Here is a 27,904-nt window from a genome sequence, read left to right as displayed (position 1 = left end):
AACATAGTAACTTCTTCAGCCAATTTGGGTACACGACCACATGTACTTAGTTTAGTTAATCCTATGAAAAATACTGGGTATTTGTGTTTTCTTTCATTTTTATATCTTTGTAAAAAGATCTTGCTTCCTGCATTGGAATTGGTACAGAGTGATTAAATTCCATCTTCACAGAGTAGAGAACTGTTAGTATTATACAATTTTATCGAGTTTAGGATTTTAACGAAATAATATTAGAAAAATGTCTATGTTAATTATAATCTATGTTAATTATATCTAGTACTATAGAAGTAGAAGTGTTTATTTGTGATTCACAACTGATACATTTTTATTAGTTTGTTTCAAGGAAAGTCGAATTGACAATGGAGGGGAATGTTTCAGAGGCATCTGATGAGGTTTGTTCTGTCACACTTACAAACTGGATCAGGATTACGACGTAAGTCATTACGGACGCTGCTATCTGCAAATAAAAAAAATACATTAACAATAAGAAATGTTAATCAAAATCGAACATTTCTGAGTTCGAAATATTTTATTTCTTGTAAAAACTTGCAATGTGAGAAATATGAATTATATTTATTTGAATGCGTTAATAAAATACGTTCTAAAAATAAGTTAAAAATACCGTACTCTACTGGTCAGTAACAGTACAAAATCGAGATGACGTCAGATTTACCCTACGCTTGCAGAATGTGTAGAGAATAGAACATTATAATGATCAGAGTGTAGCTTCGATACATATTACTTGTTCTTGCTACGTACTTTACAAATAAAAATAGAGGCAGTGGGTCAAAGTTGAGTAGTGGCCGACTGTTTGTATAACAGGAATTTCTAGAGCTGAACCTTTGAATATGGAGGCAATTCCAACAGGTTTATCCCTTTAATCGTGGGATGATTGTTCTATTTCACGATTGCGGATTATACTTCTGTTATATTGGTACCCATATTGGACTTCTTTTTTCATTTCTAGCGCTCCACTCTCTCCCACCATTACTGACATTGTTAATCTTTCTCTTTTTTTCTTGTGTTCTTCTTATCTTTTCTCCCATTGATCAGAATTGGGACCACGTTTTATCTTCTAGTATCTTACAACTTTTTGCGAGACCGTAATATCTCAATTTTCGTCTATTATTTTATTTACAATTTTTAACTTTTACAATCGTGAACCTGTATGTTTTACATCAATATTACGTGCATTGTGCAACTAAACAAAATAAACAAAGTTAACTATATCCCATTCCTACTATCCGTTCCCAATCTAAGGTCACTTAGAAGAAGTCTCTGCATCTAACCCGTATTGGACTCAATGTAACCACTAATCCGAATATGGAATCAATTGGTTTAGGAGAACAATAAAAAAATATCAACAGCCACACTATACCATGGACCGAAAGGGAAAACATTCTTGTATGCATGGCTATTGTGGGACGGGAACTTCGATCATTGGGTATGGCAACTAATTGATTCCCGTATGTTGAACAGTATATGATGGTGTTGATTGGTGGTGATTTCGGACTAGATGCCTTCTGTAGCCATATTTTCAATGATACTATCACATAGTGAAGCGATTGAGGAATTGCTTGCACTAAGAAATAATGACCTTTGTTCTCGAAAGTGTAACTCAATTTAATTAAAAATCCGTACATATGCTATGTATCACTCAATTGACTGTGTGTTATAACTCTTTAAAGATAATTCGCTAGGAAGTTTCAGCTGACTCTTCAGAGAAACTATTGTTGATACTACAAGAAAAGGTTATTTATTGCTTTTCTCAGCTGCAAGTCTCTTATTTTAACCATCTGTTCCGTTGTGGATTTTTAAATTAATATGTAAAAGATACATTTGCCAGTAATAACATCAAATTCAGTACATCACATCAAAATATACCTATTTCTCTGTTGCAACAATAAATGTACACAACACTGTACAGATAAATGTACACAAGTATCAGCACTGTCTGTGGAAGACGAAACCTCAAGGTTCATAAACTCAAACCTGGTAGTAATTGACTATTTCATTTCTTCCTTCTCTTAGCTATATTTAACTGTAAAAGTGAGAGACTTCTTGGCTATCAAATTGGTTCTTGTAGTAATGTCCAGTAGTGTAAAATGGACAAGACAATGATTTAATTTGGAGAAGAATAACTAAGTGACGATGGGGCCTGTTAAAAATATATAATATCAACCAAATACAACATTTATGTACAAACATTATTAATACTATTGGTGAGCTGGACTACAGGTCTGCACTATTACAAGTACTTCGATTAAGATAAAGAAAGAAGAAGAAGTGATATATTTTGTGTAATCTTAAACAAGGATATTTATAAGATCCTTGATCTTAAAGGTAAATAAGAATAACAATAAGTTCCGCGGTGAGTGTGAAGCGTAAACAGCTGCCGAAGAGGAAGTGGTTAAAGTGGAAAATTCTCATCGTTCACCATTTACACACTTTATACATATTCATGAAAACATTTACATACATTCACAATTACTCTACACGTACTCATTTCATTTATTTTTCACTTTATCCAACATTTTCATACTGAACATCTGGGTAACTGGCCCTCTTCTTCCCGCTGGAACTCTTCTCGATTTTGACTATTTTCACACCTGACTATGACTATACATTTTTTTTTACCTAGATGCGACTATATGACAGGTAATACGACTAGAAAGTCGACCAAAAAATGCAAATGGCGGCCTCCGCCATTTGTAAAATTCTTTACAATTTCTGTACAAGTAATTCAATTTATCCACATTTTTAGCATACTAGGTTTAAAGCTGATGCTCCTTTAAATAACACCGATAACGGTAAAGAAGACAAGACAAGACAAGAATAGCGATAAATGAAAGTAAATGACCTGAAAAAAAAAACCTGGTGAATGTATATAATTGGAGGGTGTGGAGAAAAACTAAGAACATGTTGTCCACTCCAAGCTCACATGGTTTACGCTCAAACTAGGTACCTAGATAGGCCTTGCACTAGAGTTCGGTACTCTACTAATAACTAATGGGAAATTGCGTGTATTGGCATATTCAAACAGGAAACACGTAATGGACACCAATAAATATCCTTCAGGCATCAAAGACACACACACACACACCAACTTATTGTACATACTGAACAAGTTATGAAATTGTCATTATATAATCAAACAGAGCTGATCAAACATATATTCTACAATATCAAATTCATTGGAGGAAACGACAAATTTATTCCTGTATATTCTTAGGAGTTGCTCATCAATTCAGTTCGTGTACTTTCGATCTTAATACGCAGGAAAACCTCTCTTTCACTCATCACAGATCAGTCAGAAGTTCAACGATAGTGCACAAGATGAAAGATTATGAAGATTCTTGTAAATGGGCAATACATCTTTCGAAATTTGCTGGATATTAAAAACTATAATAATGTAAATGTAATGGAATTGAATATAGTTAGGGAAGCAGTCAGAAAGTGAACAGATAGCAGTCAGATAGTTAGGGAAGCAGTCAGATAGCTTGTTTCGTTTCTTCAGTGGAGGAACCGCTCCTGCTGTTGCTTTTTTTCTTGCAAATTAAAACCGAACTAGTTTTATAAGTGGCGCATTCATTAGTTGTTGAGCAGAGTAACACCAAATGAAACGTCATCCCGCCGAAATTACCCTAAACTTCTTATCAACTTCCGGTTACTATATGCAGTGTGTAGAGCTAAAATTCTGAGATGCATGTAAAACAGATTTCCCTATAACACCAGGTTGAGGTGCAGGTTCAAAGTTTGATGGAAATATTGTACATCGAATAGAAATCGGAATAGTGAGGGAATCACATCTTAAATATTCATAGTAAGACACATACTTCGTAAATTTGTTATTAGAAAAGGACGTAAATTTTACTAACGATTAAAACAAATGACGAGATACTAATTACTTCTTTTTTTTTTTTTTTTTTTTTAAGAGTTTGATTGTAACTTCATTGTCGGTTCACCCGAAGTGATTCTATTACCAGACTTGAACTTGGAATTCCTTCTGCTTCGATTCCTGATATTTATCCATTCACAATTTAGTAAAAGTGATATCTCAAGTATTTGTCATGTTTACTTGTAAATTACACATCAACTGCTCGATATTTATAAATAACTTGAAGACTATTTGTTTATTTCCCAATATCATTCTGGCTTTCTTCAGACTTGCTGTTTTTATGCTTTCCTTACCGCTTTCGAGAAGTAACTGATCGTTAGGACTATGTATAGTCATCTTTAGAAATGAAAATATTAATAGAAGTTAAACTCTACTAGTATTAATAGAGTTTAACTGAGGAAATGATATCTACTCCAGAATCGGTGAGTAAGCCCTACCAATATAGGGAGGAAGCTGTGTCTTTGAGCTTTTCCCTCCAATGAATTTGATATTGAGAAATATGAGGCATTGGATGACAAAGTGGCATAACTCAATTTTGAGACATTGTGAGATGTTGAGACTTTTATTACAATGGATATAGAAAAAGCGAAAAAAAAGTTCTTTGTGCTGCCATCTTTTGGCCTATGGCCTGGTCTTTTAATTCTGAGATACGGAACTTTGCCATCCAACAGGTTATGCTTTCAAGTTGAAGGAAATGATTTAATCTCATTATTATTTATTTTTTTTTTTTAAATGAGTTACTCCACTTTGCGGTTCAACGCCTCATATAGTGATTTGTTCCATTTGTTTATATAATATTATGATTTGACAACAAGTCTAATATATGGGAGTTAACAAGTTGGTGTGCATATTTTCGTTGATCTGTAGGACATGGAATACGTTACTACGAACCTAAGCCGTGTGGACTTGGGATAGACAACAACGTGTTCTTAGTACTCCTAGGATTTTTTTTTTCATGTCTTTCTACAATCTACATCGTTCGCTTTAAAAGTTTGAGTAATTATTGCCACCATCAAAGGAAAACTTAGATTTTACAAATATCTCACTACTAAGGAATGGAAAATCATTTACCTTATTTCGTGAGCTTTTAAGTTATGAAATATTTATAATTTTAGTTACAACGTAAAAGTATAATTTATTTCTAGATTGTCATTTATGTGTATAAAGTTATTTAACGACCTTTGAAAATGAGTGCGAAATTTGACACTACTGATAATTTTACGTATATTACTTACTGAATGTAACAGTGTCATATCTAGAGGAAACACCCCGCACGCCGTTAATTGGACCTTCCTGTGTGACAACTCATTTGCAAACAGCTGCAACTAAAATAAGAAAGAAACTGATATTTATATATTAATATAAAACATATTAAGTATTACCGGTAACAGACTTAAAAATTCATTACATTATAATCACTTATATTGATTTATTTCAGTAGTAAGTTGTGTAGTACTGACACTTATATTTCACAAGTAAAACGTTCTATTAAGCACATATTTGCCTGTTCATTAAAACTCAGAATTATAACATTTCCAGCTTATATTCTTCATTGTAATCTCTGAAATTTAGTTAAAATTTAATTTACAGACACAAACTACAGTCGAAATTATAATATATTTGTTAAAGGAGTTTAAACTTTCTTTTATAATTGAACACCTTGACTGCCACTCGTGAGCTGCAAATGTAGCTAACTTTTTGAATGTTAAAGCAATACTTAAATAAAACGCAATAAACATGAGATGTTCACATTCAGAGAACTTAATATTTTGAGCGAACAATCATGGTGGAAAGGAGAGAAGCTAATTAGGCTTAGCGATACTCGCTTCTTTTCGGCTTCACCAAATTACTAGGATAAAAATAACTATGTGCAAATCCTCTATATGATAACATCCTTGGATGGAGTACACATATCAAGTAGTATAAGAAATATTAAGCCTTTTGTGCACAAGAGGGGGGAGGGTGTTATCGTTCCAAATTTTAGGGTATATGAGCGCAACAGGTCGGGTATAACATCATTTTTCTGCCAACAATTGAAGCTAATAGATGTGAAAAAGTGTCAGAACTCCTATGATCAGATGTGACGTGAAGATGAGTTAACTTACCGCTAAACTGCACTACATTTTACAATTTTATGTGTAAAGGCCCGTTAAGAAATTTTTCCTGTTCCTGGGTAAGACGTATAATCAAAAGTAAAAGCCAGAAGATAGTTTAGTCACTTTCGTTCTCCAAATTTCGATGTCCAAGATGCTCCTGGTAGTGTGTGACCAATCAAAAAATGGATGATATTCTGGCGAAAGTCGAGCAAGATCGAATATAAACAGTCACGGCATTGCCAACGACGTAAACATCCATCACCAAACAATACTAAGCCGTTTGGAGTAAGATAGCTACAAAAAGAAGCTCCAAAGTTAGGGTACAATAGGATCTGACTCAAAAACATTTACTTGTTGGAACTTGTATGTGATAATCTCTATTGAAACGCGATGAACTCGAACCATTTCTGAAGTCGTTGACCACGAGTGATGAAAAGTGGATAACTACGACAACAATAAGCGAGATAGATCGTAGTCGAAGTCATATGAAACTCTATGACAGTCGTTGGCGTAGCCCACACTGACGCCCAGGAAGGTTATGCTATGCGTTTGGTGGGATTGAAAGGGCATTGTGGATCACGAGCTAGTGCCACCGAGCAGAACGATAGACTCGGACTTCTACTATCAACAATTAGGCGAATGTACCTAGTAATTCAAAAGAAACTGGTAAACAGAGAAGGGTTTCGTATAGGGCCTACTTTGCTTACAATTCCAGACCGCAAACATAAAATGATCGATTATTTGTTTCAGTGTGTGAAGAACTCCATGAATGCTGATAAGACGTTTGTGGAAATCATGTATATTTTTTTCACTAGATACCACAAAAGTTCTATAACAACGAAATTATAGTTGCAGGAAAAATAGAAGATACTGATCGAGGAAAATAGTGCACGGTGGTTACATAATAGGCCTATTATTTTAAAAAAGCAATAATTGCATTCTCAATTTTGACCCCCAAGTGCTCAATACTTTTTCAGACAACTGTAACGTTCCTCTTTGAGCGTTACATTTTCTCAAAGAGAATATTTGCGGAAATGTTCAATCAGCTCTCAGCTAATATTATTTCTTTTTATTTTCTCAATTCTCGACTCTCATGAAGGATTCAAGATGGTCGACAATTGGACTAGTGCGTGTAGATGTAGTATGCTACTTTCCTTTGTACGTCTATGGTTTGCGTTGAGCGGCTTTTGAGAGTAGCTCGGATCGTTTGAAATAATTTAAATTTTTGTGTTTCATGTAAAACGGAAGGATTATTATGAATCTGCATATATAAATGCCCGTTTATATAATTTTTATTCTCCTTTAGTTATATTTGTTTTATTATAAAATCTGTTATTTCCATTCTACGCTCTGATGCGTAGTATGGAATGACCAATCCGGAAGTGAGAGGGCTGCGGAGAGCCCCCTCTGGTTCACCTTTTCTTTGTACTACGAACTGCGAACATGGCCGTGGTGAGGTGAAAAGCACGATTGTCCATATTTTCGGACATTAATTTACAGTGAATTATGCAGTGAGTGGCCGTTCTTTAATATAAATATTTAAAGAAGCTGTTTTAGTCGAACGGTATGCTAGGCTAGCGGGTATAAACAAGAATCGCAAGAGAACTTACTCAAATATTCGACCTGTGCGTTTTGGAATATGGCTGGGATTGGTTAGATATTTCCTAATTGTTAATGTGATGAAAGCTGAAGTTCAGAAATCCCTTTTGTGCTGTCTCCGAGACTGAACTCGATTGATGTATGGCCTCCTTCTCTTGACGTTGTAAATTTCCGTCCACCCTTACTACGTTTTCTTGGCAAGGGACTTCGTCCTATATTACTTGTTGTCAGCTCAGCCTGCCTCTCCGGAATTTAATGTGTCTAACTGTGGTCGCTGTTGTGAGGATGAACATTGCAGCAGCTTTGCAGTGATTGTTTGTCTACCTGGTGGAGATAGCAGTGGAACGTATGCTTTGCTGTTAACCAAGGAGGGGTCGTCGTGTGATCAATCCACGCCGAGGTTATGGCTGTACACATGGTGAGATGTTGGAGGAGTCGTCAGGACCGGTTGCCACCCTGGAGTGCTGTTTCACAGTGTTTCCTCAGTGTCCCTATTCGTAAAGTGAAACCACGGTCGGGTGAGCTTTGGTAACTGTCTACTAGGTAAATATGTCTATTTCTTTTATTCCGTCTTGTGAAGAAACTGGTATCATCCGGGAAGTTGCGGAAGAAATTGTCCACCGTTTATAGTTGTCCAAATTATTTAAAATATAACATCTAACGTCATATTAATGTCTTCGTGTGTTCATTATCTTACTACAGATTACTTATGAACAAACAATAATATACGTTCAATAATTCTCAGTTTTCTTGGTGTATACATATATATATTATCCGAGTCAGTTTATAATGTCCATAATATTGTCCGAAATGAGTTTTGTCCGTAATATGTCCGAGTAAACGAGAGTGAGTCTCTATCCAGTAAGTTGAATCATACGCCAGCGGGGTAGTCTGATATCAAAGCCGTTTCTCTCTTGCTCTGAATAAAAATCATCTCTTAGAGTTGCCTAGATGTATAATATATTACTCGCTGCCATCTAGCACATGTATGGAGCAACAGGTATTCCGTATTGTTTATTCTCTCAGGTATTCTATTTGATAAATTAGGGATTGATTAGCGATGGCTAGTTTACGTCTGTCTAGCAGCGGGCATTCCGTATTGTTCATCAATAACTATATACGTAAGTATATCTATATAATTTACAATCTAAGCATCAAGTCGCCGCACCCCAAGTTTGCATTCTCGAATTGTCCTGTTACGTTTGATTGTGATGTTGCTCACTAGATCAGTGAGGCACGTTAAGACGGTGGGTGTACGATACCACTCGTACTCCAATGCGGGAGTGTCAGAAGTCGAGTCTAATTTCATTGGCTGGTTTTGTGTTCCCCATAATGTGCTACAGAGTTTAATGTTATTACCGCCGCTGCTAATAGTAAATGTCGAGGGAAATGCCCTCTTAGCAGTTGGATGCGGGTGAAGTGGAGAAGTTATGTACTAAAAGGGGGAAGGTTAATCGACGCAGCCGTAGGTCTCTCTCTCTTTGCAAGGAGATGTTTACGAGTGGTAATGTAATCGGTAAATTTCTTTTGGTGAAGTAGCCTACCAAGGACTTTATGCTATTGTTTAGAAATGTAAACAACTCTCTTACTGTTAGTACAGTGTGGCTTAATTTATATTGTTATTCACCTTTGAGTTGTGTTGGCGCTAAAGGGTTTGAGAAACTTAAACTGAATACAAACTTTTTTTTTCCTGAATCTAGCTATCCACGATCATAAATGTCAATGAGAGTCTTTTGTTATACGTTTATTACAAGGAAGGTTAAATAAACAGAGATGCAAGATATATGGTGTTATCTTAAATGATTTTTTTCTTTCTTTTCCTCGTCTTTTCCTTAGCATTGACAACGCAAGTAGTGTACAAGAATCTGGAGTAAGTAGCGTTGTGTTTACTGGTCTATAAATTATAGTGTAAGAAGGAATAACGGCGACCCAATGTTTTTTCTTCTTTTTTTTTCCTTCGTTTCCTTAATGTCAGCTACGGATACAAATTCAAGGTAATATAAGACGCAAGGTAGCGCTTTTCAGGTTTGGTTCCCATAGCCAAAATTCTAATTATTGGAAAAGGTGACGCCGCAAGTTTGGCTACCCAGCCATAGAATCGAACTAGCGTAACCAGCGCTCTTCACAACCTGATATACGGTGTAAGACCTATGTCTACATAGCTTTATTTATTACAGTACAATGAAACCAGGTTAACTTTCAGAGTATAGCCCCTCATGTTGGACTGCCTACAGCTACCATCTTGTCAGTCCCTGCATTCCACATCAATACCATGTCTTGCCCTTAGAACCAAAGAAGTTAGTCACTGCTGTTTTCATCTGCTGCTGGTTGGTGAAGTATTGTCATTTCAAGAAGCGCACCTAGACAGAAATGTGTAGTAATCCAAAGGGGCAAGGTCAGGACTACATGCCGGCTGAGGCATTTGTTCGATCCCCTCAAGTATCTAAATGTTTCGAGCCGAGTGTAGTTTTGTGTTATCGTGTTTCAGCAGGGCTGGCTTTCAGTTCACCAATAGAATATATTTTTTCGTAGTTCAGCATACATCCACTCCAACTATTGGGAATGAAGTTCGGCATTGATGATATAATCGTTAGTCGAGCTTGGAGTGAATTACCCCTCGTAATTCCAACATATGTAGAGTATGACTTTACGCCCAAAACAGCTCTGTTTGACAACGGGTTGCGGAAGTTTTCTTTTGCTTAACTATTGTTTATGCGCATTTAGATTTCTAGGAAAAGACACTTTTCGTCGCATATTTCAATTCATTTCAGGAAACCAATACGACGCGGATTTTGCAGCAGATGTCAGCTCAAATCCACTTTCTCTGTGCCCGAGCAGGCGACAGCTCTTTATGTTTTTTCTCAGTTTCTGAAGGAGACGCACTACAGTGGACTGGAATATGCCAAGTTGGATTGACAATCGTCTTGTACTGATAGGTTTTACATACCCTGGTCCTATACTACCATGCCAATTTTTTTAACTTGACAATTTCCAAAATTTATGGGAAATTGTCCTGTGTACCCCTCCCGAAATTTTAGGGATGGGCCAATGTGCGCCTACCAAAATTAAGAGGGATGCTAGGTGTTATTGACTCTTGGCCAAGGATCCCGGGGCCCAAAATTTTGTCCAAGCGACCTGCATACTACTGGTTGATTGATCATAGTTACGTATTTTGTCAGAAACGGATGAGCTGTGAGATCTCGACCGTTATAGTTTTCGATGCTTTCCCTTCGGAAGTATAACCAGGTGCTTTGTGCACTAAGAGTATGCGAATACCTAATAGACCGGTGAACAGGGCTATTCAATATTCCTAAAACGCATTACATGATCTACATTGGAGCATCAAGTATATTTTCTTACTCTTTGAATTCTGTAGGTGGGACCACCAGCAGATGTCCGAGTTCCAATAAAGTAGTTCCGTTTTCTCATACCTTTATCTAATTAATTACAAACTGTTTTGCACCGGCATGAATAGGGCTAACAGATTTTCAGACTATACAATCGGGACATCCTCTGAAAGTATGCATTAAAAACTGGAATACAAAATGTACAATATAGTCATAGTTATATAACTCGCTTGTTGCTGCAATTTGAAAATTAATTGAATAACAGGTCAGTACTCGCTATAAATGAATGACAGAGAATAGATTATTCCTATCAGTTGTGTATCGATAAATAATAAGAGTAGATTATTCTTATTAGTTAAGTACCGCTGACTAATAAAAGAATAGATTATTCCTATCAGTTGAGTATCGATAACTAACAAAAGAAAAATGAAATGAAATCTTTAAGCTTTACGACCCACAGTTATGCCGGTTAGGCTAAGGGAGACTGTAAAGATGAGAAATGAATGAAATGGTGGAATGAAGAACGTAGGAGGAAACGGGAGAACTCCGAGGAAAATCACGAGCATGGTGTTTGTCCACCACAAAGTTCAAACGGCGCGAGCTGGAATCAAACCAGGGACCCCAAGCACCGGAGGTGAACGCTCTACCACTGAGCCACCGCGCCCCCAACTAACAAAAGAGTAGATTATTCCTATCAGTTTAGTATCGATAACTAATAAAAGAATAGATTATTCCCATTAGTTAAGTATCGATGACTAATAAAAGAGTAGATCATTCCTATTAGTTGCGTATCGATGAATCATAAAATCTGTATTTTTTAAATATCGCACGAATGATATTAACTTATGTCCTAAAGAAAAAGCGAGAATTTGGGAGAATAAAAGGATTTCGGGAGCATAACGAAAATTCAGGACTGTCTAGGTTAAACTGGGTCGTCTGAGTGCTCTAGGGATGAATGTACTTTTACCTGGAGAGAACAGTTAGGAATGTTTAAATTACAGCTTATAGCTTATTTTATTACCAGCGAGTGGCGTTATTGCTCTAGCAAAAACCATTTTATACTCGAATAAAAAAAATAATGTAAGAAAGAACACGTACAGCTTCAATAATTTCTAATAAGTAATATTCTCTACCTCTTCTTTAATGTCTGGATCCATGTTTCTTCGGATTAGGCTATACACAATTGCTCCTGTTGCATTTGCCTAAAATAGATAAGTAAAAAAGAAAATCCTATTTTAGCTTCGATTACACAAAATTTTCACATATTTACATACCGACATTTTGAAAATGTTAGATTAAACTATGTTTTCATTTAATAAATTTAAGCATTGTGATTGTTAAGGATTCTCGAAAATCTTAATTTTTACAGATTTTTCTTCTTTCTGTCAATTATAATATTTGGAATTTTCCCAGGATGATTGACAAAACAAAATACTTTCTTCTTTATTTCAATTCTCATACTCGGAATTATCTCAGGGCGATTGATAAACGTAACACTTTCTTCTTTTCTTCAATCATAATACTTGAAATTATCTCAGGATGATTGATAAACGTAACATTTTCTTCTTTTCTTCAATCATAATACTTGGAATTATCTCAGGATGATTCACAGAACAAAATAAAATGTGAGAAGGTTGGAAGAAGGTAAGACGTCTTTCTCATAATACATAAATATAGAATATTAGAAGAGTATACTTATTTAAATTTCATCGTTTGGATTGTTTTATCTCCAGAACAATCAATCAGATTGTACATGGCAGAATTGCATTGTGTACCTAGGTATAATAAGGAAAACGGAAAACTAAAAATATCTCGATCGTACATTAAAAACAAGCGAAGATTCTGTTCTTCAACAAGGAATCTAAACATGTTCCGCCTTATGCAGAGTCGTTTCGAAATATGATTAGTGTCATACTAAAGGGCTGACTACTGCAGGAAACATATGTTAATCGAACTCTTTAGTATGTCACTAATCTCACTTCAAAACGACTCTGCATAAGGCCCGTTAAGTCCAGAGAGCGAAATGCTAAGTCACACTACTGAAGCTGGATACCACATAGTCATAACAATAGTCATCTTGGACTAGAGTTTAACTACTTCGTGTTGTGCGTACTTTTGAGTCACCTTGTTACAACCAAATGATGTCTACCAATTAAAGGAAATTCTTCCATAGAAAAAAATTGTATTTTCTTTGGAATTACTTGTAAGCAGTGATGTAAGGCTAGAATATTGGTGAGTATACGGCAGGCTGTTTTTAAAAAATTAAAGTGTATCTACCACCGTATAAGCTCGTTTTTTATTTTTGTAAATTTAAGGTATTCGCTCGTTCTTTCGTAAACATTTAGGTAGGTATATGCTGTATATTCCCATATACGTCTCATTACAACCCTGGTCGAAGGTAAGAAGTCATTGCTCACCGGTTGAATAGATCAAGCAGCAGGGTAAGGTGAGGTGACGGTTGTACTTCTTGGATCCCAAATGTACTAAGTCCAAAACTGAAATTTTCCAGGAGCAGTGTTGCCAACAACCTCTGAAGAAAATAGGCTAGATGGCCTTCAAAAATAAGCTTTTTCCCCCCCCAAAAAAATGGCTAGATTTTCAACTGCCACCCTACAACCCACATTGTAAATTTTAAACCACTTTTGTGTGTGTAATTTTATATGTGAGTTATAGTAAAATTTGAAATGTTGAATTTTATTCACCGAAGACTTACAAGCAACATACATGACTTTACAATAAAATCCATCAACAACTCTAATCTGATTTGTAAAAGTCAACACCCATATTATCAGTTGAATTGAAATAACTCATCATCGATGATATCCCAGCTAGCCGAGGCGCTGGAACTGGATGCACCATCGTTGGATTATGGATTGGGTTAGCTTGTGTAGGCCGCTATTGTCTCAATTTTCAGTAGTACTTCTTTCGGTAGTCATAGTCCTTACAAACACTTCTTATTTCTCGGTACACCCTCATAAAACATCAAAATGAGTTTTCAAACTAATTAAGATATCTTATTTTGTTTCCTTTGATAAACAAGAACAACCTCTGTGGTTTAAAGAATCGAACAGTTTACTAAATTTACATTAGAAAACTTATATTGTTCAATGAAATGGGATAACTAAAATAATAAAAAAAAGTAGCAAACGGGTCCGATACGGAAGCGACATTAAAATTCTTTCTGAGTCGATAAATATTGTTAAGCAGTTGTAAATCTGTGGGTGGGGAGAAAGAATAAAAATTAAAAAAAAAAAAAAATAGGCGCTTGTTGCGTAATAAAACACCCGCTGTCTAGAGATAATATATAATGACAAATAGGCCAATTTTTAAAGAAATTGCACTTATTTTCAAAGAAAGAAGTATTTTTACAATTAATTTAATGGCTAATGAAAGAGCCAGAAATGGCAAAAGAGTTTCATAAAATAAGCTATATTTAAGGCTATAAGCATTTTTTCGTAGATTTGTATGGCTAAATGCTTCTCTAAATAGACTAGATTTAGCCAAAAATAGGCTAAATTTGCATCACTGTCCAGGAGAGATATTTGAAGTTCAATAACTTATGGTTAATTTATGTTTCTATTATGTTAGCAACCAAACCCATAATTACGCATATAGTTTATGATCTAATAATTTACTGATCACATAACACTAGAGAGTTAGTAAGAAAGAAACGAAATGTTATGCTGCTTAAAAAGGCGAAAACAAACGCCAAAATTCAATTTATTGACACTGAACAACTACAAAAATTGTGGAGAAAACGTACATAAATCTGTAGACTTAAAGTTACATAAGATAATAAAAAAAAAACTGTTATAATATACTTAAGAAAGTTGTCACCAAAACTTACTGTGAACGTTCTTCAGTCCACGTTCCTTTTTTCTCGTCCCTCCTCTACATCTGTCTTTTTCTCCTAACTGTTTTCTGCATGCAAATTATTAAAGGAAAGATGACATGCTGGAATGAAAGGAAGTAATTCCATCACGTCTTCCGTTTTTGAGTCGATCGCATTTCTCCAATCTGGTATAGTTGTTCCAAGTTGAGGAGCTTTCAACTTCAGTTCTTTCTGTTCGGCCTTTCCGTAGGTCAAGCACAGAGCATCCCTCTAAATCAAGGATCTTATAAAATAGAGGATTTGCCCTTACAATAAAATCTTGAAGCCATACGTCACAGTTTTGCAACCCCTACTCTGCCCACTCCGCCCAATAGGGTCGCAAAGTTTTGAGCCAACAATCATGGCTGAAACGAAAGTAGCCAATCAGATGATGGCGGAAACGAGAGTAGCCAATCAGACGAACTGATGCTCGGTTGTTTTTTGGCTTCATCGATTTAATAGGATGACGATACATATGAGTAGATCCTCTATTTATAACATCCTTGCTCTAAACCGTTTAGATTTTCTTTATGAAATATCTGTTGTGAAAATTTCTTGCCATACTTGACGTGACGCTTATTCATCCAATTAATTTCGTTGTAGCCCTGATATTTCTTGTATCTGGTGATATATTTCTTGCTGCGACTGGACTCAAGCAAAATATGTGGGTCTCATTAAGTGAACAATAAATTTATTTTTTCTTCGGATTGAAGCCATTACATTGTACCAATGTGCAGGAACATAGGTAGTTTTCCTCTTAGCTGCAGTTTCAATGACCCAAAGTCTCCATCACTGGGAAGATAGGAGTGCCTAGAAATTAAAATGTTTCGTTCGATCGATTTCATGTTGTTTTCGTTGGACCCAGCATAAAAATGAAAAAGTAGCGTTCAAATTTTGATTTTCTCCGGTACATTTGTCGGAATATACGTGTAACAAAAACGCCGATACATATTTTTTGGGATCCCCGGGAAATTATAGGCTCATCCGACATGTAAAAATAAGCCATTTTTTTTTTAAAGATTATGAATGCCGAAGATTTACACGTATATATTTTGTTTGTAATAGGCAACACTCAATATTAAAATAGGAAATATAATAGCTTTTGGAAAATCCATTGATATGGCGCACTTTTGGACCGCAATTTATATCGAAAAATACCAGCCCCAACTTTTCCGCAGGATTGTCCAAATACATTAGGAGAAACGTGAAGATAGTGTTACCTTGATTTCTCCTAATGTGATTGGACAACCCTATCGAAAACTTGTGGTAGCAGTTTATATATATATATATATATATATATATATATATATATATATATATATATATATATATATATATATATATATATATATATATATATATATATAAATCATAAATAACATAAGCAATGAGTTTCTAAATACGGAAGTTAACATCATGTTTAGTCAAAATCTTAGTACCAGTGATGTCAACCCATGGGAAAAATCTCATTATGTGGGATTTTTTGACATTAATTTCTCCAAAAGGGATGAAGGGAATTTTCTTAGAAATTGGCACATAAATGGGATTTTTCATACTTTTACTTCATCGATGCCAATAAACTTCTCTATGGACGAGAAGTAAACTAATGAATCTTCAGCAAACGTGAAATTAATCCTAATTGTCAAATTTTAATTCCTGTAAAACGAATGCTAGTATGGAAGTGATTTATACAATGACTTGAGAATCTTAAAAAAAAAATAAGGACCATAGGACTTATTAACAAATCTAGTATTTAAAAAAATACCAAATGGGAAACTACCATCTTCCAGAACGTTCCACACGAAATTACTGGAGAATAAATCTTGTCTTATCTAGTTTCGTTACGTTCCATCCAAGATTATGATGCAAATACTAATTCCTATAGTATTCGCGCCGACTCGTGAAGCTTGACCTAGATCTACTGATTTCACCATCCAATTGAACGCAAGGGTGTGTTCCATTCGTCAACCCACACCCATCAAATTTTGTCAGTGTCGTCTCTCGCGCTACACGGAAAACATCTCCCGAGAGTACAGTGTTGTCGGAATGGCGCCAAGTTCCGTTTTGTTAATTTTTTTTATTGCGTTATATTTTCGTTGTTACTATTCGTTGTTACATTTTATAATAATTGTTACACTGGTTAGTGTTGTGGGGTGTTATTATTGGTAATTTTTAAATATCCATTTACTATGTCTTCAAAGTTTGGCAACATTATTGGTGAATTTCAGCTCTTTGACGTTTCCCCAAGTGTGCGCTCGGGAAGCGGCTTCACGAATTGTACCGAAGTTTTCCGATGCATCGGAGCTCAAGCAAAATATTTCTATGATTGGTTTAGAGCCTAAGCTTCACGACTGGGCGCGAGTACTATAGCAGCAAAATGTAGCTATTTTCATCAAAAATTTCAATTCTCTGTCCTAATTATTTATTCATAAACTATTTAACGTAGAATGTTTGAATTTACTTACATCCTGAAGAAAGTGAGTGATCTACAGTTCACTTTTCATATTTTATAAATTTGAAAATTTTGTATAGTGTGGGAAATTAAAGAGCAAAATAGAAATTTCTACCTCTCGAGATGGGATTTTATAACGTTTCAGGTTGGCATTATTGCTTAGTACTCCAATAATCACACGCAAAAATGTCTTTGAATACGGATGTATAAGTTTATGCTTTAAAACAGAAACTATGCAATTATAATTCGAGAAATGTGCAGTAAAATAGTTACTGAATAATATTGGATGATTCTTCAATGCAGTGCAAACACTGCAATATGCAATAAATAGTGTTCAGTTGACCTGATACAGGGCTAATCATTGTATTAACTATCTTGTTTTCAAGGAAAAAAAGGCATCAGATTGCTTCCATATTTCGCGAAAATCTAGTTAACTACTTAGCAGTATGTTATTATTACACACAGCAGTAAAAGCAAATAAACTATTTGATAACCTTCAAACTAGTAAATCAATAATTAGATATATGAATTTAATACCTTTGGTTATCAAAAATACAGTTATTGATTTGTAAATCCGAAACACTAATCTCTACAAAGTAGTCTCCTTGGTAAAGTACACACTTCTTGATCCAGCCATTCTTGGGAACACTTCCGGAACGCAGTTTTTGGAACGGCGAGCAACCGTGCCGTCGCATTCTGCATGGTGTCTTCTCTTGACTCAAACTGGGTCCCTTTTAGTTGCATTTTCAGCTTGGGAAATAACCAAAAGTCACATGGAGCCATGTCGGGTGAGCAGGGAGCCTCAACACGACACACAGCAATGTTATATTTGGCGATGAAAGCCTAAATCAAATTTTGCGGACACTCTCCTCATGCACAAATTCTCGTTCGAAATTAAATTTAGCGATCCGATTGAACGTGTTCTGCGTGGGTATCGCCAAGCTTTTTGGCAAAATTTGTTGCAATATCGCTGCTCAAGTTTTTTCTGTCATTTTACCAAAAAAATACCGGAGATTGTGTCTTTGAGATTTTAAGGATTTTTTTGGTCAGCAGAATGTTCTTTCTCAACTGGGTTTTCTCAAGAGTTTCCACGTGCTGGCTGGAGCCATTGTTGTTTCGAAGTATCTCTGAAATCTGCAATCTCATGTTTTCGGTTACATAAAATTGTTTCCTTGGAAATAGAGAGAGTAGTAGAGATCGGGAGTTAGTAGAGAACGAGAGTCGAGAGAGCGCAGACTAGAATCGCGACAAATTAGTAATCGTGGAGAACCGTAAATTGTAAACGGACGAATATATCATGTTTTCAATACAGCACTACCTACGAAGTAACGGAACAGAATAATTCACTTAAGTCTAAAGAGTGTTCGGAAATTTTTTGAACGATTCTTGCTATCAAGTGTTTCGATTACCAAGTTTGATACTTCCAAGGACATTTTATAACAACCGAAACGGAGCTGCAGAGAAGGACTCTTGAGAACATGGATCCAGCAGTACTCAAGGTATGACATTCTCTTTGGCCAGATTTCCGTTCTTTTATCCTACACGTTTTTTCAGACATTTAAACACGTCCAATCTAAGAACACATAATTCTATGTTTAATAAACTGATCTGACATGAACGTGAAGCCTCTTTCTAAATTAAACATCAACCTCATTGATCATTTGAATTTGCCCTAGTTTCATTGTACACAATTTTGTCTAAATTTCAAGGGCATGTTCATAAGAGAAATTTCAGATATTTTTCTAAGTTTAGTCTGGTCTTCTCCTTTTAGCTACAATCCCCACATTCGCTTTGAACTAGAGCAGACCAGGCTAACAATATTAGAAAAAAAAAAATCAAATCCGACAACCGCTCATTACATGTCTTCACTCATTGGCCAACTGCCAACGACTGATGCTTTCTGCGGGCGGGAAAAAAAATCACGTCTGCGCATGAGTGTCCCCTCTGAAGAAAGTGTCCCGCGCTTCATTGGTTTACGCGGAAAAAATAAGGTTAGATACTTTCTGAACACACCTCGTATTTTCTTAATGTATTCGTGGTAAGAAACAGTGTTACAAACGAAAGGAAGTTAAAAGGGAGTATGTAATGAAATGACATCATTAATTTGAAGTCCAGCGGTATTACGTTTTATGCTGAAGAAAATATAGCCTAATATAGAGGCAGAAAGTCAGAGGTATGCTTTCCTGTATCACTGTATCACTGAGCTTTGATGCTTCCCTCGGAGAGGGGATAAGAGTCAGAACAGAATCAATCATACTTCGTTGTGGCACTCTTTTCGTGTATTTTTTTTCTTGGTGCCAAAAGAAACTTTCTTTGATACAAGTGATGTATGCAGTTATCACAACGAAGTTCTGATTTTGAAGCAAATCCATGTAATGGACACTTGTATTTGGCATTTTAAGCAACAGTATAGCAGTTTACAGCGAGATACACAATATACATATTGCTTAAATTAAAGAAATAACTCCCCCTTTCCCCAACATGAACTAAAGTACACTCACTTTTATTGTAGCCTTAACTATATAAATAGGCATTTTCCATAGCATCCGGCAATTAGTCACAGTGTAATAATGACTGCTACTGTTACGGTTTCTGAACTAAACTAAACGAATAACAGTGTGACATGTACACGACGTGAAAGAGTTTGATTTATATTTGGTGATATTTTGTCAATTAATATTGAAACCGAATGTGATAATAGATTTCTACGTCTTCCGGTTTTAGTAGAGCTTACACGTATACTTTGCGAAGTCGAAATCGATTTTGTTCATCAAACTTGACAGCGACATGGGGAAGATCAAGAAACGAGAGTGAATACAATTTAAAGTGCTCCCGTCGATAAAGACAGGCGCAGTTGCCAAAAACCCGATTGATCAGAATAAGCCAGAACACAGTGTTTCAAATCTGAAAATTTCAGTTTATTCGTAAAACAAGTAAAAGGATGTAAAATGAACAACACGTTAATAGACACCGGGGAGAAGTAGACATCTATTAGAGGTTAGGCTTGTTATGGCCGCCATCTTGAAGTCATCCATCTTGTATTTCGATCGATTGTTTTAAATAGGAAGGGATCACGTAATATAACAAACTGGGCTAGAATTTTAAGAGAAATACAATAGTGAAGTCTATGTTGCCATTTGTAAGTCATAATGAAATGGCACATTGGTATGAGTATCTTGGTTCCGAGATTCATTAACTACCGTACTTAAAAACAAACAAACAAACAAACAAACAAACAAACTAAATTCAAGTTCCGAAAACCTAATGTATTCTAGTACGTATTGAATAGGTAGCTGTTTATGAAGGATTGCCTTCTAACTCGATTCTTGTTTCGAATAACCCAACAGAGAACAAGCCATTCGTCTTCCATCAGTTCCTTAAGGTTTCTGATCGTCTCAAAAACGAAAAAATGAAATCTTTAAGTTTTACGTCCCACGATTATACTAAAAAAGATGGTGATGATGAGATATGAATGAGATGGTGATGATGAGAATATGGTGGAATGAAGAAAGTGGGAAGAAGCGGGAGAAGAACACGAGAAAACCCACGAGCACGGTGTTTGTCCACCACAAAGTCCACACGGCGCGAGTTGGGATTGAACCAGGGACCCCAAGCACCGAAGATGAACGCTCTACCACTGAGCCACCGCACCCCTTCTGATCGTCTCATCTCCATTCCATTTTGTCTGTAGTCGTTATAACATTTTGCACCTATCACATAGAAGCCATTTCTTTCCCTCCTAGTTATTTCTAGCGTGTATCTCTCCATTCTTGTTTGTGGGATATTGGTTTGTGAGTTCCTTTAAGATTCAAGATACGGCTGTTGCGAAATCTCGGAACCAACGAACTTATATCAACTTGCCATTTCATTACGTCTTACAGATGTCTTTTTCTGATCGATAAGGTTTTTGGTTCTTGCGCCCGTCTTTATGGACAAAAGCACATTATATATTACTTACGCTCGTTTCTTGATGTTCCTCACTTCGCTGCCAAGTTTGGCCAACAAAGTTGATTTCGACCACGCAAAGTTTACTTGTTAGAGTGGAGATGAAGTATATATATATCTGTGGGATACTTAATTGACTAAACAAAAGCTTCTTGAAACCCACATATATTTCCCATTTTACTCTATAAAAATGAACGTTAAAATAGGAAGTGATTGATTTCTGTCACTTCCGGGTTTTAGTAGAGAGAGATTAGAGTAGAAATGAAATATAGCTATTATTTAGGATGTTTAATTGACTGCAGAAAATAGCTACTCTTTATATTAGAAGCCCAACACGATATTTTACTGTAAAGATATGGTTGAATTCAAATGAAATTCAAATGTTTCAATTTTATAAAAATGATTAGTTAAGGAAAGGTAAGAAGAGAGAGAGAGAGAGAGAGAAAGGTTTAAATTCCAAAACAGAGGAAGAGCACTAGACTGATAATTCCAATTAGACTGGTGTCGTCCTAGTCATCTGGGCCGATGAATGGATCTCTTTGGAGGAATCTGGACACACTGGAGCCAGCCAACAATTGGATTCCAATCCTGTTGAGCTGCTAGAGGCGTCCAGTTCTCTTCTCACTATGTGATCTTCAATGATATTCTCCTTCATTTTCATTTCACTAGACAGGTGTTTTGTTGAAAAGAGTCTGTGGCAATGAACCTGCAGAATGGCATTACCAAGACATGGAGTTGGTAAATCTTCAATTGTGTGCTGTGTTTCTCACGATCTTACACCTATCCAAATTTCATGGCGAATACCCATGTGTCCTCCGTGGTTTTGTTTAATAGAAAAACGATGAGTCTTGCGTTCAGTGAACTAGGAAGCATCAGGCTAGGCGGAAGGGAATGCACAAAAGCAGGAAGGGAACTAGTCGTGTTTAATCCCTGTTTATTGCAGCTTTGGTAACAACCGTTAAGAAATTCATGCTTATTTAAGCTGTCTACTTATGTACATTATAAATAAAAGTTTTGTCTTGTTGGAATTTAAGAGTTCATAATTCTGCTAAAATTTAGTTGTGGATAAAACGTAAATTGATAAAATAATAAAATTGAATTTAACAAATTGAATCTACAGTTCACACAATTTTACATTATTTTACAGTCACTTCACAATATATTCCTGTATTTGCTTTATAGTAATCAATGTAAACACCGATCATCTCCATCGACCAATTCCATTCCTAACACTTTACCCTTTATATTCTGGCCAAAATTGATGGTTATTCATCAAGTATTTTTTGCAATGTTTTGTGTTCCGGACAGAACATACGAACTGGATGAATATACCTAGTCTTACTATAAATACTATCCCGAAGTTTTAACTACATTGACATAAAATGGTTAGAGACTTTTTAATATACTAATAACATGAGTTAAATGGATGCATTATGAACCAAAATCACAAATAATTATTCAAAATGGCCACTATTAGCGTGCACAGAGTCCTTAAGTCTTTGTGAAGTGGCGTATTTACGATTTTGTTTCGGAGGGGGCTTTGCTAACTTTCGGGGGGGGGGGGCTTTTGCCTAAAAATCTGAAAATTCTGCAAGGTATTTCATATACTTTACTATAGTAAGATTTCGGGGGGCTTAAGCCCGGAAGCCCCCCTAAATACGCCACTGGTGAGTACTCATCAATTGCATTACGCAACACATCAACTAGAAAATCAGCAGCTGCTTCCAAAGAGACCGCTTTAAACTTTCAAAATTGGGATGTCTCTACTTGCAAGCCCAAGCCATCTTCTGAAGCTTGGATTACAATTTGTAGTTCAAAGGGTTTAGGTCCTGATTTACAGAAGGGCAATCTGAAGTGGAAATGAAGTCCGGAACATTTGCCTCCAGCCACTGCTCTGTTGTCCGCGCTTAGTATGCTGGGACTGAGCCCTGCTGGAAGCTCCAGTTCTGTCCATGGAAGAGGGTTGGTTTGTTTCTTCACTAGTCTCTCAAGCACTGTCTCCTGGAACACTTTGGCTGACGTTTCGACCCCCTTTTCATAGAAATGAAGCTCAATTGTTCCCTCGTACCGCGCCATGATTGAAGACAGGATGCTGACCACTCTGCATCCTTCAAACCTTTTCACCAGCTTCTCTAGAGGATGTGGCATATATCTTGCCATTTTGGCTATTTAAAGTCTCCTCAACACTGAAAAATCTTTTCATCAGTGAAAAGGATTCAACAATGCCCATTTGCTACATAACGCTCAAGTAAGCGCTTGGCTTCTAGGAGCCTCTGGTACTTCAGTTTACTTGTCAGGAGATGTCCTTTGTGTTGTTTGTAAACATGAAGTCCTAGGTCACTGCTTAACGCACTAGACATAAATATTTTCGATATCTCTAGTTCATGAGTCATAACACACCGTTTTCTAACTAGATTTCGAAAGGCCGCCCGCGGCAAGGAATACTACGCACAATACGAACACCGGAATTTGTGGGAGCAGAGGCGGTGCGTGTCCGGCGCAGTTTCACTCTCAACAAAGCGCTGGATAGTGCGGTAAAATATTTGTTTTACTAACTTCCAGCTGATGGAGCGTTTTGAAAATCCACCTCGGTGATTTGCCTACTTTGTGTAACGCTATCACGTCCACACGATTTTAATATTCTTCCCATTCTATTTTCAACACTTACAACTGCCACCTTTACACTTCTTCAGCTCGTCCAGCGATCACTCAACGTTTCACGATACCGCTTTTGACGTCGCTCGCTTGTACGGGTGGAAGTACAGCTACCCTCAAAATTTAGGACAGTATTTATGGCAAGACTAGGTTTAAAGAAGTTTTGATAAAGCAAACTCCTTTCGTCGTAACGATGACGGATGCCATTACTTACAACAGATCCCCATCAGGAATCTGCCGCCTATAGTAGGACAATTTGTCCATGCCGACCAGATGCCGCGGTCGGCTTGTCAGTGCCGGACACCAGCGTCTTTCCGCGCGATTTTCGACCGCGACGAATAGTTGCCTTGCCGACCAGTCGGCAAACAGCCGGAAATGAGCATTAAATGCGCCGGGACCGCTGTCGGAAAGTTGCCTTGCCGAGTAGTCGGTAAACAGCCGTAAAGGCGCAGTAAATGCGCTGACGCCGCGATCGAAAAGAGATCGGCATAAGGAGTCGGCAGAGGGTCGGAAAGAGGTCTTTCCGACTGTTTTGCCGACTCTGACGGTCGGCAAAGGGCATTTTATTTTACGATTTTCGACCGCTTGCCACCTCGGCAAAAGGTCGGCACTTTGAACAAGTAGAATGTGGTGCCGCAGCGGACGGGTGCCGGCTGCCTCCGGCGGCCCGCCACCGTCGACCGCGGTAATCCCTATTTCCGACCGCGACTTCCTGATGGGGGTACTCCATAATGAGTAACACGTATTAAGAATATATGACATGTAGAACTATTATATTTCTTACCTGACGTGATACAGTAGCAGGAATGAATCCTAGAAACACCACTCTGATTACTTGAAAAGCTACTGAATTAATGTTAAATAATGTAGAACTATTTTGTGCTGACGAATTAGCAAACGACTGAATAATAAAATAAGTCGAAAACAGAAGAGTGAACAAAATTTCGACAGAATGACACATAATTGTAGATCCATAGAGGCCATTTAATTTCAAGACTATTTTATAGATATCGTAATGTAAATTTCGTAGGACTCTTACTCTATCAGAGCTAATAGCAACTGAGCTAAACACTCTATTGAATCTTGCATAATAAAAATTAAATTCAAAGCCAGCAAGAGGCAGAAAGCTACCATACTTGGCATTACATTTAAAGGATATCAGCTCATTATTAAGAATCAGAAAGAATTTTCCAAGCAGCCAACACAGATGGATAAAACTTACAAATATTACACTTATTTCTACACAGAGCGTTAAGAAAAATATGTATCCAACACTACTAATCAACATTGAACTAGAAGAACGAAGTTCGTGAAATGCATAAAATGCAATTATCATAGAACACAGAATAAAATATCCTATTGTAGTAACAATGAAGCTTTTATGCATTTTCTTGTAACTACTACAAGACCCAGCCAAACATTTTTCAACTTTGAGTATTTCTTGAAATATGATTAATATATTGCGAGACTTTGCACTAAATATTAGTGATCCAACGAAACAGGCTATTCTTGGGGTATACTTCAGAAATGCCACGAATATCCTTGGTCTAAGAAACTGTGCTGGTACTTTGGAAGAGAAAATTATTTCCTCTTTCAGCCCAAAAATCAGAAACATAAAAACAACCAATTTAATTATAAGAAGCAATATCAGATGAAATGTTCCCGTTATACTGAATTGAAGCTTCGAAGAGAATCGAACCCATTTGGTTAAGCCAATAAAATTTAGGGACGAGTAAATTGAGTTTAAAATTGAATGTAGTGACTGGTTTTGCATGATGAGCGCCATATAATGAAGCTTACAACTGTGACAAAATGCACTATATATGTGTTCAGTAATGTATATCTATTTAACATGTGTGTCAGACCGTGATCATGATGTTTTCGTAGTTTCTAGAGTCTCATTGCAATAAAGTAATAACATTAATAACAAATTTTCATTACCACTAGTGTTTCGTTTATAATTTTTGTTCTATGTTCAATAACAATAACACATTTGACTACTACAAACCCCTCCTTAAAATAAATACATTATGTAAATTACAAGGTACAATTTATCAATCAAAAGCTGACGACTTAGAAAAGATTTCTTCGATTTATATTTACGTTATTGATTTATATGTTTGTTCAGTGGGATATCCACATCTGTTAAACAGAAATTTTCAAATGATAAAAAAATATATAATTATATTTACACGGCTGTTTGTGAAAAATTGTAACATATCTCACTGAAATAAGATTTATACAAAATTCTTTATATGACTGTATACAGTGGGACATCAATAACTCGAATTGAAGGGAATAGACAAAAATTCGAGATATCGAGTTTTTCGAGTAATCAGGGTTCGGTTCAGCTATCAAGAAGGCCATAGAAAAAATTCGAGACACCGAGGTTCCTCATTAAAACTCGAATCTCTATAACTGGAGGTCAAACCGCGTACATCATTAACCTCTATAACTTAAAATTTTATTCGTTCGACCTGTACGAGTAGAAGTCGAAGTTGTGAAAGTCCCCTAAATTAAATACGATGACTAGTAAAAATTAATAGATGTGATGTAGAATGCTTTTGGAGAGGACTTTCATATCTAGACATGAATAAAACACAATTACAGTACATATTAGCAATAATGATAAGACTAGCAACGATGACATATTATGCAAAAGCATAGAGCTATAGCTTCGAGTTATCGAGGTCACATCGAGAGAAATTCGAATTACAGAAGTATGTAGAGATTCGCAGATACGAAGTTCTAGTTACCGAGGTTTTGAAATATGATTATGAAACCGTTATAATTCGACATATCGAATGTTTGGAATTTTTAAACATTCCACTTATAGAGGTTATTTTAACATTTGAGTGTTATGAAGAGTGAAAAAAAATTCGAGTTATCGATGTCCAATTGTAAAATGTTTTACGATTTTCAAAAATATATAACACCTCCTATCTTAATAAATGAGAATGGCGTAAGACCTCCATCTGCTAAATCAGAACCTCTACACGCTATGACATCGAATCGAACAGGCATTGGATGTATTCCTGAGGTAAGCTTGTAATGGGATGCGGGTTCTGTATATGCCAAATTGGGAAAGTGAGGTCTAAAAATACGGATTCGAACCTTGGACCTTTAAAATGAGAAAACCACTTTACGACATTGTTCAGTGTCATGGATAAAAAAAATTACGAATTTAAATACTGGCAAGATAACAGAAATTCTCTCCCACGGTCTCAGGATCCGGGCGGTATAATAAACTAGGCATTGGACGTGTGCCCACCATCATTGCCACTCAGGCTGTGGACAACATCATCAAAACCTGGGATCCATATGCTAGTTCAGCACCAGATGAGTAGCGGGGTGCAAACTAAATGTTTGGTTTGATCAACTTCAGAGATACTATACCTTGCTCAAATCCTTGGTTAAATTAAATACTCCTTTAAGTTGGTATTTTTTACCGCTAAAGAGAAAACACAACTTATTAAATACACATTATTATTATTATTATTATTTTCACTTTCAAGAAAAATAACAAGAATTGTAGGCAAACTTTGTATTAATATTCACTTTCACTTCACACATCACATATAGCTTTAAAACAACACAATAATATTTTCAAATTATTGATAATGCTTCACTCAAAACTAGATTGGCCCTTACATAGCGCGGTTACGGGACGACGTCGTTAACACGCACGATATTCGCGATCGGCGGACGTAATGATTTGAACAGCGATAAATGTTTATAAGGAAGATTTCACTTCCACTGCTGACTGAAGATGAATTTGTGTGATAATTTCATTTCTGCAGTACATTAGATCTCAATAATGAGTTTCTTCATTCATTTCAAATGTAAAAATGTTCACTACAATGATACGATAAAAAGACATTGTTAATGTCACAATATCACAACTATCAAATATACGAATTTGTCGTGGCACTGTTAGAAAGAATATTCAATTGAATTTAAACTAATTTCACAAGTATTTTCATATTACTTTCTCTGGTGCGTTCTTCTATTATGAGAGCAAGACTCCTGTACCTTCTTGCT

General features: G+C 36.2%; 1 protein-coding gene across 2 annotated transcripts; it reads right to left on the bottom strand.

The window, feature by feature from the left end:
* LOC145683522 (putative gustatory receptor 28b) lies at window positions 1-27,904 on the bottom strand. Of its 2 annotated transcripts, none has more exons than XM_081754863.1 (4): window positions 27,515-27,904; window positions 12,074-12,142; window positions 5,134-5,223; window positions 1-457 (listed from the first exon to the last, which is right to left on the bottom strand). In XM_081754863.1, the coding sequence occupies exons 2-4, from the start codon at window positions 12,095-12,097 to the stop codon at window positions 329-331; spliced, it is 243 nt and encodes an 80-aa protein (XP_081610989.1). In that variant the 5' UTR covers window positions 12,098-12,142; window positions 27,515-27,904; the 3' UTR covers window positions 1-328. The 2 variants fall into 2 exon arrangements, with proteins under 2 accessions (XP_081610989.1, XP_081610990.1); XM_081754864.1 differs by lacking the exon at window positions 27,515-27,904 and adding an exon at window positions 14,788-14,997.

This window comes from Thermobia domestica, chromosome 4, assembly GCF_964235325.1.
Source record: "Thermobia domestica chromosome 4, izTheDome1.hap1.1, whole genome shotgun sequence".
NCBI lineage: Eukaryota > Metazoa > Arthropoda > Insecta > Zygentoma > Lepismatidae > Thermobia > Thermobia domestica.
The sequence above is the reverse complement of the archived record's forward strand: the minus strand, read 5'-3'. Positions and strand labels throughout refer to the sequence as shown.